General features: G+C 50.7%; 1 protein-coding gene across 1 annotated transcript; it reads right to left on the bottom strand.

The window, feature by feature from the left end:
- Nucleotides 1-4,812: 4,812 nt before the first annotated feature.
- On the bottom strand, nucleotides 4,813-11,630 carry CEACAM18 (CEA cell adhesion molecule 18). The gene is made up of 5 exons (XM_011237872.3): nucleotides 11,579-11,630; nucleotides 9,812-10,168; nucleotides 8,343-8,615; nucleotides 6,769-7,047; nucleotides 4,813-5,272 (listed from the first exon to the last, which is right to left on the bottom strand). The coding sequence occupies exons 1-5, from the start codon at nucleotides 11,628-11,630 to the stop codon at nucleotides 5,031-5,033; spliced, it is 1,203 nt and encodes a 400-aa protein (XP_011236174.1). The 3' UTR covers nucleotides 4,813-5,030.
- Nucleotides 11,631-13,505: the final 1,875 nt, after the last annotated feature.

Raw genomic sequence — 13,505 nt, 5'->3', positions numbered from 1 at the left:
AGGAGATGAAAATTTGTTACAACGAGATGCCCTATCGCATCTGTTAGAACGGCTAAAATCAAAAAGCCTGAGTGCACTAAATGTTGGAGAGGGTATGGAGGAATTGGAACCCTTGTATATTTGTGGTGGGATGTAAACAGTACAACTGTGTCTTCTGTACAACAATGTGGCGGTTTTGCACACAGTTAAACATAATATACCCACTCTACGACCCAGAAATTCCACCCCTAATTTGTACTCGAGAAGAATGAAAGCAAAGGACCACACAAACATTTGTACATGAATATTTATAACAGCATTATTCATAATAACCAAAGGTAGAAACAACTCAAATGCCCATCAACAACAGCAACAACAATAACAATAACAGTAACAACAAAAAAACCCCAAATGCCCCACACCGAGTGAATGGATAACCGAAGTGTTATAGCCAAACAACAGAATACTACTCACCAAAATAAAAGAATGAACAGTTGGCACATGTAAGAACGTGAATGAATTTCAGAAACATGTTGAGTTAAAGAAGCCAGATACAAAAGAATATATAGTCTGTAATTCCACTTAGATGAAGTTCAAGAACAGATGAAATTAATCTGTTGGGACAGAAATTCACAGAAGTGGCTGCCTCTGTTTGGGGGTGTGTGGCTGGGGAATAACTTCAATGGTGCACGAGGAAACTTTCTGGATGCAGAAAACTTCCTATATCTTGATCGGGATAGTAGTTATAGGAGTGTATGTATTTATCAAAACTCAGTGAATTATACATGTAAGATCTGTGCATTTTATTGTATGTAAATCTACCTTTGACAAAAAAATAATAAAAAAAATTAACAGTAATGAAAAGGCTTTGGGTAAACTTCAACAGCCATAACTACTTAAGACTGTAAAGTGGGGAGATACAAGTTTAGATATAGAAATAGTATTCTGTTCATGGGTTATGCAGTGGTTCACTCAGGATGTGTTTGGTTTTCTGTCATTTAAATGAGGTGTTTTGGGAAATATGTGTGAATCTCTGCATTTTGACACAAAGATAGAGTGGTTAAATAAGTGAGCACAGAGACCACGTAAAAAGGCAAATGCGTGAACAGAACATATAGAAATGGCACCGAGGTGCGTAAGCATGTACACACCTATTTTCAATCTGCCTGCACACATTGAAGATGATTCAGAAGACAGCGCTGGTCGGCCCATCTGAGGACGGGCTGTTAGCTGGGGAAAGTGGGGCAGGAGGTGCTAAGAACCCTAGCTGGTTCTAACAATTCTACAACTGTAGAATCAAACATACATACTGTACATATTACATCAACCAGTTAATTTCCCCTCTTCTCCCCTCTTCCTAACGATGGTCCCACCAGGTGCAGCTTCACATTATGCATTGCTAACAATGAGCTGTAAGCATTTCCTGTGTTAGCGAGCACCTTTCTCCAGCGTGGCTTCTAACCATGACAGGTTAGCTCAACCTGTGCTTGTCCACTTAAACCATTCCTGGTTGTTGGGCATTTAGAGGTTGTTCCATTTCCCCGTCACTGACAGTGGTCGTCTTTGCCTCTTCTCTGGTGGTGCCACAGCGTCAAGGTAAGGAAAAGGAGAAGTCAGAAGCGCATTTGCTGTTGGAGAAGAGGCCTCAGAATGAGCGCGCGGGGTTCCGCATAGGACCCGCCCCAGCCTACTTCCCATTGACTGGCTCTGATTGGCAGATGGAGCAGCCAATGGCCACTCTGCCCTTGATGTCACCCCACCCCCACCCCATCCTAGGTGGGGCCTCCAGACTGCCTCTGGGAGCCTCCATCTCCCAACCTCAGTGTGACTGGGCTGGTTCCTTCTCTTGACTGTCAATTCCAGCTAGACCCTGTACCCTCTCCAGCCTAGCCCATCCCTATGGGGACTCTCAGCCCTTCTCCCTTGCTCCCACCTCACCTTTTTGCCCATCTGGTCTTGTCCTTATGGTCTAAGTTGGACACTCGTGTAACCGGGACTGCCTAGGGGGAGAAATCAGGGAAGACGTCACATTTCAGGTCCTTAGGAAACAGAGAATGCAGGAGAATCCTGGGGAGATGAGGCGTCAGCTTCTTCTGTCCAAGCCCTCCTTTTGAAAGACCTCAGGAGTAGCAGGGGATGAATCTGGGAGCTTAACCTCTACACTGAGAGTCCTCCATACTTCCCATATGTTTTAGTGTTTCTGATGTCTTAAGGGCACTGGAGGAAGATGCCATGGGGCAGCAGATGTGGGGAGGGAAAAGAGGCTGGGTGTACCTGGGGAAGAAGCTGGCACTCCCTGGCCTAATTACTAGTGCTACTAATAGTAAGTTATTTTACACGTATTATATGCCAGACACTAGATGATTTATAGAAATTATATTGAACCCTTTCAACAGTTACACAAAGTAGAAACTTTAACCCTGTTTTGTGAATGAAGAAGTAGGAATTCAGAGAGGTGAAGATACTTGCCTAAAGTCACACAACTAGAAAATGACAGAGGTTAATTCTGAACCTGGCCTCTCTGACTCCCAGCCCCCAGCTCTCATGCATGCCAGACTGGAGAGCTAAGACCAGGGAGAATGGGGCACCTCTAAGGAGAACAGGGCAGTGGAGACGTTCAGTTCACTCCTGGCTGTGAAGAGGGGGTTATGCCAGGCTAGATAGCTTCTTTCAGGCTACAGAAGAAGTAAACCAGATATCCTGGAACCGCTCCTAAATTCCGTAGAGATTATCGTGACTAGTTTGGAAAAATACATAGAATGATAATGCTATCAATAATACTTAAGATTTTCTTGAGTGCTTACTATGTGCCAAGCTTTGTTCCAAGCTATTTGTCAGTGATATCTTTCTTTATCCCCATAGCAGATATTCCTGTGAGGTCAATACCAGTATTACTCCCATTTTGCACATGGCAAACTAAAGCACAAATGGGCTAAGTCTCACACTGACGGTCAATACTGTAAGCTTCTTGATAGACCGTGCAATGATCACAGATAGGCTCCATATCAAAATACTAAAATGATTTGAAAAAAAGAATGTGTCTTCTAAAATCTTCACCGTCATCACCACAATCAATACCACCACCACCACAATCACCACCATCACTGCCATCGCCACCATCACCACCACCACCACCGCCACCATCACCACAATCACCAACACCACCAACACCAATACCACCATCACCACCACCATTGCCACCATCGCCACCATCGCCAACACCACCAACACCACCATCACCAACACCAACACCACCATCACCACCATCACCAACACCACCAACACCACCATCACCACTGCCACCATTGCCACCATCGCCACCATCGCCAACACCACCAACACCACCATCACCAACACCAACACCACCATCACCACCATCACCAACACCACCAACACCACCATCACCACTGCCACCATTGCCACCATCGCCACCATCGCCAACACCACCAACACCACCATCACCAACACCAACACCACCATCACCACCATCACCAACACCACCAACACCACCATCACCACTGCCACCATTGCCACCATCGCCACCATCGCCAACACCACCAACACCACCATCACCAACACCAACACCACCATCACCACCATCACCAACACCACCAACACCACCATCACCACTGCCACCATTGCCACCATCGCCACCATCGCCAACACCACCAACACCACCATCACCAACACCAACCACCATCACCACCATCACCAACACCACCAACACCACCATCACCACTGCCACCATTGCCACCATCGCCACCATCGCCAACACCACCATCACCACCATCACCAACACCAACACCACCATCATCACCATCACCACCATCACCACCACCACCATCACCACTGCCACCATTGCCACCACCGCCACCATCGCCAACACCACCAACACCACCATCACCACCATCACCAACACCACCAACACCACCATCACCACTGCCACCATTGCCACCACCGCCACCACCACCATCACCATCACCATCACCATCCTTGCCACCGCCACCACCGCAACCACTACTTTAGCATCACCAACACCAACACCACCATCATCCCCATCATCACTGCTTTCTTTAGCATCTACTGCGATGGTTCTCAACCAAGGCGATTTTGCCCTCGGGACCTTTCTGATGCCTAGAGTCATTTTTGGTGGTCTAAGCTTAGAATGATAGAGGTTATTGCTTCAGGTATCAAGTGGGTAGAGGCCAGGGATGCTGCTAAGCATGCTGCAGTGTGCAGGAGAGCCTTATGCTCCGCCCCTGAAATAATTATCTCGCCCCAAATATTGATAGTGCTGAGCTTGAGAAATTCTGATCTGTCTGTACCGAGAATGTTGCTAATGGCTTCTTCCTCCAAGAATTGTGCCTAGGCTCCCATATCTCCCTTCAGGGCAGACATTACCCTTCACATCCTCCAGGTGGGTGAAGAGGACCTGAGGCGAGTGCGATCTACTCAAGGCCACCCAGACAGCTAGAGGCAGAGCTGAGATTGAAACCCGGATTAGAATCTTCCCTCTGACCAAGCTCTTCCCCTGCCGTTGACTCTACTACCAGCTTCCCCAACTTCACTTGGTAACTAGTGACTACCATGTCCCAGACATACGCTGGATGCTTGGCACCCACGCCGCTCATTCTCATGGCCGTCCCTCTAGGTGGACCTCCGTATTGACGTCATAAACACAAAGAGACTGGGATGAAAAGAAGTCGCTGAGCGAAACCCCGTTTCTTTCTTTCTTTTCTTTTTTTTTTTTAAAGATTTTATTTATTTATTCGACAGAGAGAGAGACAGCCAGCGAGAGAGGGAACACAAACAGGGGGAGCGGGAGAGGAAGAAGCAGGCTCATAGCGGAGGAGCCTGATGCGGGGCTCGATCCCAGAACGCTGGGATCACGCCCTGAGCCGAAGGCAGACCTTTAATGACTGCGCCACACAGGCGCCCTGAAACCCCATTTCTATTTAGAGGCAAGACTGTCTCTACACGGTCCCTCTCTGCCACCGGCTGCTGGTCCGTGAGCTACCTGTCTGCCCCAGATGATTCCTGACAACCTGTTCCTAGCTCGTCCCCTCCCCTCCTGGCTTTGCCTTCCCCTCTTGAGGGAGTGCTCTTGAGACCCAGTCCCCAGCCAGCACCCCACCCTCGACCCGGGGCAACAGGCACCTGGTGGAGAAATGGCTGACCAGGGCGTAGATCAGGATTCCGCAGACATAGACACCGCCCAGGACGGTGAACACGATCAGCCACACCACTTTGGCTCCTGAGATGTAGAAACCTTTGTTCACAACAGGAATGTGCTCTGGAGGAGAGGAGACAAGGGGCCAGGGGCGCTATTACCCAACCCTTCGCTCACCCACGCATCTATTCTTGCAAGATTTATCAGCATCTGCTATGTTCCAAGTGCTAGGAACTCAACACTGAACAAAACAAACTTCTTGCCCTCACGGGGCTGACAGCCCAGCTGGGAAGTGGACGGTTGACAATTAAGCAAAGAAATGTCTAGTATCATTGCAGGCAGCCGGAAGTGCTCCGAAAAGGAACAAAGCCACTTAAGGGGGTAGAGAGTGACAGGGTCGAGGGTCGAGACACAGGGTCATTAACTCATTGCACTGAGGGCCAAGTATGTGTCAGGCACCGTGCTAAGCACTAGGGGCAGGAGCGAGCAAATGCTCTCCCAGCCTCTGTCCTCCTGAAGCCCACAGTCGGGTGGAGTTAGAAAAGTGTGAATCAGGCGCCTGGGTGGCTCAGTCGTTAAGCATCTGCCTTCAGCTCAGGGCGTGATCCCAGGGTCCTGGGATCGAGCCCCGCATCGGGCTCCCTGCTCAGGGGGGAAGCCTGTTTCTTCCTCTCCCTCTCCCCCTGCTTGTGTTCCCTCTCTCGCTGGCTGTCTCTCTGTCAAATAAATAAATAAAATCTTAAAAAAAAAAAAAAGAAAGGTGTGAATCAGTCAGTGCACAATCGCTCACAGTTGGTCAGTCGTGTCTGGGGCATAGCAGGTGCTTTGTAAACGGCGTGCAGCAACCCCAATACATGTTTCCAGCCCACGTTCAGTTGTGTTTGTGGCTCTCTCTGGGACAAGCCACGCTGGTGGCTTGTCATGCACGGTCTGATTTAATTCTGCCAGAAGCCTTGTCATATAGGGACCCTTTCTATCTCGACACTACAGATAGGGAAACTGAGGCTCAGAGAGGCGCTCTTCCCATTGACAGACTCCTTCTCAAGCCAAGTTCCAAACATCACGTCCACAACAGACCCCTGCTTCCCCCGCACCACCTCCCCCTCCGGCCTTTCCACTTTCTCATCTGGAGGCAGCCGAGTAAAAGAGCTGAGGACATCGGCTGTGCGGTTGGACGACCAGAGTTTGAACCCTGCCTCCTCTGTTGCTTGGAACTGGAACCTTGAATGAAGCGCTCAGACTTCCCACAGCTCGGTTTCCTTATCTGTAATGGAAGTGGTGTCCACAACAGTCACTTCCTCTGCGGGGAGACTGCGAGGGTCCCACAGATTAGAATGGCGGCTGGCACACAATAAGTGCTTAGTTAATGGTGGCTGACTGTATCTCCCTAGGATTCACCCTTGCTCTGATCTGAGATCCCTGCGGGCTTCCTCGAGGAGGTGGCTTTGGACTTGGACCTCAGAGGACAGGGCGGGTGGGGGTGGCTTTTACTCAACCGTTGTGAGCATGGCATCGCAAGGTGGAGACGGCATCCGTGATGACAGGCACTGCCTAGGCGAAAGCATGGAGATGGGAAGATTTGGGGAGCATGAGCCCCCGAGGCGGGCTACTGTACTCACGGGGCTGCTGCTGGATCTGGAATTCTCTGTACATGGTCAGCTGGGTCACGGGGTTCCCCACGACGCATCTGTATCTGCCCGTCTGCTCCAGGGTCAGACTTGGGAGGGTGACGCTTGCCTCTGAGAAGCTCAGAAGGGAGCCATTGTGGATCCACTGGTACCTGGGACTGGGTTTGGAAGTGGCGCTACACTCCATCATCACCTGGGAGCCGATCTTAGCGGACAGGACGCCTTTGAAGATGTCAGGACTGGTACTCAGCCACACGCTGTCTGGTCCGTCTGCAGAGACAGGGCAGGAGACCCAGAGCTACGTGTTTTACCCCTTGCGGTGCCGTCTCCTTCCTCAATCCACACGCAGTCCTCCCTGAATGGGAGGCGCCCCCACTTGGCACCCCGAGCACCCCCTAGACCCAACACACGCAAGGCAGCTGTGCCTACAACACTATTATGATGGCATCTTCCGTTACCAAGCACTTACTCTGACATGACAGCCCTCCACGTCACAATAAAATAGGAATAGAAGCAGGACATCAGGCCCCCTGCACATGGGGCTCTGTTCCAAACACTTTACAGGTTCACACACTTGCTTAAGCCCCAAAACAACTCATATGATTGATTTTATAGATGAGGGAAATGGAGTCGCAAGGAGAGGATTAGGGATTTCATGGTCCCATAGTGACCCACAAAGGGACTAAGCAAATTCCCCCGATGGCCTGGGAGGAATGTCCCTGCAGAGGCAGCCCCTGGGTCCTGGCTCTCGGTTGCAAACCTCCAGCCAGTAAGCTGTGTCTGGAGGTCAGGAGCTGCCTGCTCTGTGACCACTTTCTCTGTATGATTGCCAGGGCACGCTTGTTGGGAAATCTGACGGATTTGCGTGGTTCTAGATTTAGATGTGAAAACCATTCAAGACTTGTGTTTTTTTACAGTCGAAAGATGTGAAACAGTTTGGTAAATGTGAAAAGTCCTGGAACATTGAGAAGATCCAAGAAGTCAATGTCTTCGATTTACAAGACCTGTTTGAGATTTTGGGGAGGTCTGGCTGGATGGCGTACTTGCCTTGGTGGGCGGCCGAAGGGTCGCAGAGAAAAGAGAATGCATGAAATGTGTTATTTAGCTTTTAAATCGAACTGTCTGTTTAAGGGAGTATAGTCAGTTCAGTCTGAGTAAAAGGAAAAGTGAAGGTGATTTGACTAAATTTAGAAAGCCGGAATAAAAAGATCAATGTATTTGAAGGCTCACGGGAACATGCGATTTGAATATTTAATAAGTTGAATGTCATTTTTAAGAAACCATTAGTTGTAAGCAGTCCCATCTTTACAAAAGGCGGATCTGAACAAATTCACACTATTTCTAATCTGAGGCGTAGGAATTAGGGTCCCCATTTTAAGTAGCAGATCGTTCTGTGCAGTGAGGCTGATTCTAAGTCCAAAGAGCTGAGATCCAAACCCGGATCCGGCTGGCTGAGGGCTGGCTCATGGGGTTTCCTCTCTCCAGTTCTGCCTGTCTTATTGCTACGTCCCTGGGAGGCTCTGACCCCGCCCCCCGCCATTACTCCGCAGCCCCAGACCACTCACAGTTCACAGTCAGAGAGATAATTTCACTTCTCTGAAGAATCTCTGGGATGCTTTCTATCGCACAGTGAAGTGTTCTGTCATAGCGGCTGACCCGGTGGATGACGAGGGTCTTGAGGTCTGGGGAGATTGTCATCCGGTCGTTGCTGGATACCTGTACGTAATCCACATACCACTTGACGTTGGTGGCATTAGTATAACAAATGGCGGCCACAGAATCCATGTCCTCTACCAGAGAGCTGGCGTTGGCCCAGATGTCTGGCTTGCCTTCCACATCTGGAGGAAGCAGGAAGAAGACATTAGGCGTGGGGTCTGCCTCCCCAGGCTCTCCTCCTCTCCAAAGGGGCTTCTGGGGTAGGTTGGCGAGAAGGCAAGAGTTGTAAGATGGGGCCTGGGGTCTTGGCAGGGAAGCAGTCCTAGAGCTGTGAGGGACAGAGAAGTAGGGAGTGGGCATGAGTCCTTGAGGTGTGGGCACTCGCCTGAGGCCACTGTCCTATGTGCGGAGTCGCCACTGTGGTCTCCACTGCAATAATGGTGAGCTCTTGGGACAGGCATGTGGCCTAATGGTTGTTTCCGAACCCGGAACCTAAAACCAGAATGCCCCCCACTGAGGAGCCATGGGTAGAATTGAGTGACAGGTGCCATTGGGACTCTATAATAATTGCTCCCATTATCTGAGTCCCGTTCGCTTTACAGATACTCCCTCCAACCTTACAACAGACAGTGGTAGATACTATGCCCATTCTACAGATGAGGAAACAGAACACCACCGAGGGAAGATGAAGGCTCAGGGCCGTGGGACATATACACCGTCAGAGGTAAACACAGGGCTTCCTGTCTCCAAATCCACACTCTCCCCGCAGCCCTGTGAGCCCCCAGGTGCTGTCTGTAGTAGACAGAATTCCAAGATGGCCCCATGATCTCCAGCCTGTATCATCCCCACCCCTCCAATGTGGTTGAAGCCCATGACTTTCTTCTAACCTACACAGTATGGCAAAAGTGAAGGACTGTCACTCCAGTCGTTCCCTTTATGTCATATAAGAATCCTTCTTGGAGGACCAGAGAGAGAGAGAGAATTCAGCTGACCTTGAAGAAGCAAAGAGTCATGATGTGAAATGTGCACGGACAGAGCCACACATGAGACCACAACCCCGACTCGACACCCTGTGAGTCTCAGAGCACAGCACCCGCCCAGACTTCTGACCCACAGGCATGTGTGTTGATAGATGGCTGCTGTTTGAAACGGCTGCTCGTGGCCCTTTGTTATGCAGCAGTACGTAGCCGATACGCTGACGGCGAAACCGGAGCCCTGGAGGGGAACCAGTGACCCATCTCTGCCAGAGACGCTGGACTACCATCTTCTAAGGCTCCCACTGTCACCCAGGGGTGGAGGAGGCTTGGACAGTATGATCTCCGAAGGGCCCTCACTCCTAAAGCCCCCAGGTCTGGAAATGGGCGACCCGCCAAAGCACCTTGAACTTCCAGCCAGCCAGTTGCAGTCTGGGTCCCATTGCCAGTGTCCACTCTCATGGTGTAGTTCCCTGTGTCATTTAGTTCAGATCTCCTGATGGTCAGGTCACCCATCTTGGTCACGTTCTCCCGGCCGCTGTACATGGGCCCAGTCTGCCAGGAATGGGAGGGGGGTTTGTAGCTGACAATAAAATTATCCGCAGTGCCATTGGTACCGCGGTGCCAGCTATATTCCCGAGCATCTTCGGTGGCATTTTCAAGGATCAGGATGGTCCGAAATCCCTTGAGCCCTGTGAGCGAGTCTGGGCTGATGTAGATTTGGCCAGAGGCTTGGAGGATCCCACGGGCCAGGAGACTGGCTGAGGAAGACAAATAGGACACACATACACGAGAGAGAGAGAGAGGACTGAGTTGGTTTTCACCGTCCGGGAAGCCATCTCCAGGGACACTGGTGAACACGCCATGGGTTTCTAGCTCCCCAGCCAGTCCTCTCCTCCCCACCCGCTCAGCCCCTGTCCTGGTTCATTCCTTCCTCATCCTCTTCCAGCCTGACTTCCTCCTTGGACACTCGTCTCCAACCCATCCTCATATGACAGTTATGTGGATCCTTATAAAGCCCCAGTTGTGACCCTGCTCTCCTCCCTGCCTAGGTACCTTCCATGGCTCCCCAGCATTCTACGGATAAAGTTCAAACTCAACGTGGCTTATGAGACACTCTTAGAGAGAACTGGTCTTTATGATTCATCCAGCCTCCTTTTGGATCATACCCACCCCACCCCATGACCCCATGACCCCCCTTCTTCAGTCATTCATTCGTGCATGCATTTGTGCTTTCATTTATCAGAAGGTACAGCAGAAACACTGTGCCCCAGACATAGGCAGCTCTCTTGACACATCACATTCTCTCCTGACTTCAGGCTTTCACACATGCTCTTCCCTGTTCCTGGCACACAGATCCGTGTTCCCTTCTCCCCATCCCCCCATCAACTCACTTCTACTCGGCCCTCAGTTCTCAGCTTTGATGTCCCCTCTTCCCCAGTCTGGGTCAGGCGGCCCCTTGGGGCTCCCCCAGCCTCCTGGGCCCCCCTCATCTCCACCCCCATCACTCTGGGTCATAGGAGTCTGCCGGCAGATCTGCGTCTCACACCAGACACCCCATCACGGTGTCCCTGAGCATGGGGCAGAACCCAGTGGGAAGTGCTCAGTTGATATCTGGGTGCTTAAGGTCCCCCAAGCCTGTCTACACATGTCTTTGACTTGGCATCTGAATTCCATGGAGTGCACGTGAATGTGGGTGAGGATCTGTCATCCCCTAAGCCTTGGCTCTGCGGAGGAGGAAAAGACACTGAGACCCCCTGCTCCAGGCCCCCAGGTGTAGACACTGGTGGTGTCTGAGGACAGGACACAGGGTGGCCAGTGAGACATGATAGTTGCCCCTGTCAGGGGGTGTTCAGAGGGTCGTGGAGGGAAGGGAGGGGTGGGGAAGAAGTCCAGCTGGGGACGAAGGGGAGTGGATCAGGGCAGACTAGGCACCCAGAGAAGGTGATTTCTGGCAGGTGTAGGAGGGGGTCCAAGTTCATCATTCTGGGGGGGATGGGGATGAACACTGTGTGTGTGTGTGTGTGTGTGTGTGTGAGAGAGAGAGAGAGAGAGAGAGAGAGTGTCTATGGGCGAGGTGTGCCCAGGTACGTGAGCTCATGAAGGTCCTGTGCCAGTCCTGCCCCCCTCTCCTCTACCGCTCCCCTGCCCTGCGGGTTCAGCTCTCTTACCCAGGAGAACCAGCTCCCTCCAGAGTCTGCACCTGCATCTGGAAAGGTCCATGGCTTGCACGGGTCCCCCTGGGCTGGGTGTCTGTCCAGGGACCAGGCAGCCTCCTCTGCCTCTTCACAGACCTGCGTCTCTGGCTCTGAGCCGTGGGTCCCCAACCCCCTTCTCTGCCGCAGGGTGGACTCTGACCCCAGTGCGGGCAGGCCTGGGGAGGGGACACTTGGGGAGTTATCTTTATGACTTTAAGCCGCCTTTAGCTTATCATTTATTCGCCTCATTTTTTTTTAGTTGATTACATTATTCTGCCCTGGTTACAAAAAAAAAATCTTTTTTTTTTTAAGATTTTATTTATTTATTTGACAGAGAGAGAGACAGCCAGTGAGAGAGGGAACACAAGCAGGGGGAGTGGGAGAGGAAGAAGCAGGCTCATAGCGGAGGAGCCTGATGTGGGGCTCGATCCCATAACGCCGGGATCACGCCCTGAGCCGAAGGCAGACGCTTAACCGCTGTGCCACCCAGGCGCCCCACACATGCATATTTTTACCAGGTGGTATCATACTGTTCAATGTCCTTCTTTATTTGGGCTTCTCTAACATTAAACCCAAGTTTAGTCGGAGGAGGGTGAATATATACCTCGGAGTGTCTAGTGGTTCGTTCACTAGGTCTGAAGTCTCCTACTATATTCGGAAAACCCATGTGAATATTTGCAGAACTACAGCAAAACACATCGGTATTTGTTTCAATAGGAAAATAATGTATTATGTACCATTGAAATTGTTCAATTGGTCCTCCTCAGTATTGGAGTATAAGCCGTGTCCCCAGAAAACACAGAGAGGTGTTTTTCTGCCTGTAGGTCGTCGGAAGCCCTTCCTCCTGTATCTTCATTGGTCTTTGTTCACGGCTGCGTACTTAGCCCACTGCATGCGCCCCAGAGCCATTTGTTCAACCTGTACCCCATCTGGGAACGTTGAGATACTTTCAACGTTTCCTCTTTTTTATAAAAATCAGCAGCATAACCACTTTTGGTAAGTTCCATTTGTGGAGCGAGGTGGGTCCCAGAAATGGACTTTTGTAGTAAAGAATTTAACCTTAGCCAAAGACAGAGCCGACTCTGTCCTCGACTCCTGGAAGGAATGTCGAAGTCCTTAGAATGCCCTGCCTGATCAGAGTGTATTTATTTACCTTGGGGGACTTTGGAGCACCCTAGATATTCCACAGTGGAAATTATGATGAAGGCCTTGGGTCACATGGAATCAGGTCTGCCCCTGGAGAGGCTGGAGACTGAGGTCAGCTATGTGAGCAGTGAATCATACCTATGTGAAAGAACCCCAATAAAAGGTCTGATGTCAAGTCTCAGGTGAGCTTCCTCGGTCAGCAGACTGTCATGCATGGAAGCTGGGAGGAGCTAATTCTGTCCACGACTCAGGACTCCACTGGAGAGACATGTGAAAGCTCCTGGACTCTGCCTGTGCCCTTTCCCCCCTTCACTGCCCTCAAGCTGTAACAAGCCCTAACCACAAGGATAAGAGCTTCTAGCATGTTCTGTGAGTCCTTCCAGGGAGTGATGGAAACGGAGGGTTGTCTTGGGTACCCTGAGGGTGGTTGTACTTACGGATGCCCTCTAACTATGCAGAGCCACTGGAATAGAGACACTGTGGTTCAGAGAACGAATCCCAGACCACGCTGCCCTGGCTCGAATCCCGAACTGGCACTTACCGGCCACGTCACCTCAGGCAGGCAGGTGGCTTTCCTCACTCAGCCTCACCGTCTCCGCCTGTACTGTGAGGATATGGAATGTTTCCTCTCCGTAGGGCTGCTGTGAGCTTTCAATAAGGTAATCGATGTAAATGACTGCCATCCTTGCTTTCCGCACAGACCATTTCAGGACAGGTTAATTCCTATGGGCGTACTTAAAAATCTTTTTATTAT

This window comes from Ailuropoda melanoleuca, chromosome 12 (genome assembly GCF_002007445.2).
Source record: "Ailuropoda melanoleuca isolate Jingjing chromosome 12, ASM200744v2, whole genome shotgun sequence".
Taxonomy (NCBI): domain Eukaryota; kingdom Metazoa; phylum Chordata; class Mammalia; order Carnivora; family Ursidae; genus Ailuropoda; species Ailuropoda melanoleuca.
This window is presented reverse-complemented; position numbering and strand designations above follow the sequence as displayed.

Bases quoted from the DNA above. Each gene is read 5' to 3' on its own strand.
- CEACAM18 (XM_011237872.3), bottom strand. From the start codon at position 11,630: ATGGACCTTTCCAGATGCAGGTGCAGACTCTGGAGGGAGCTGGTTCTC. The intron at 10,169-11,578 runs GTAAGAGAGCTG...TGTCTTCCTCAG, and splicing joins GAGGGAGCTGGTTCTCCTGG to CCAGTCTCCTGGCCCGTGGG. The intron at 7,048-8,342 runs GTGAGTGGTCTG...CTGTCTCTGCAG, and splicing joins TATCTCTCTGACTGTGAACT to ACGGACCAGACAGCGTGTGG.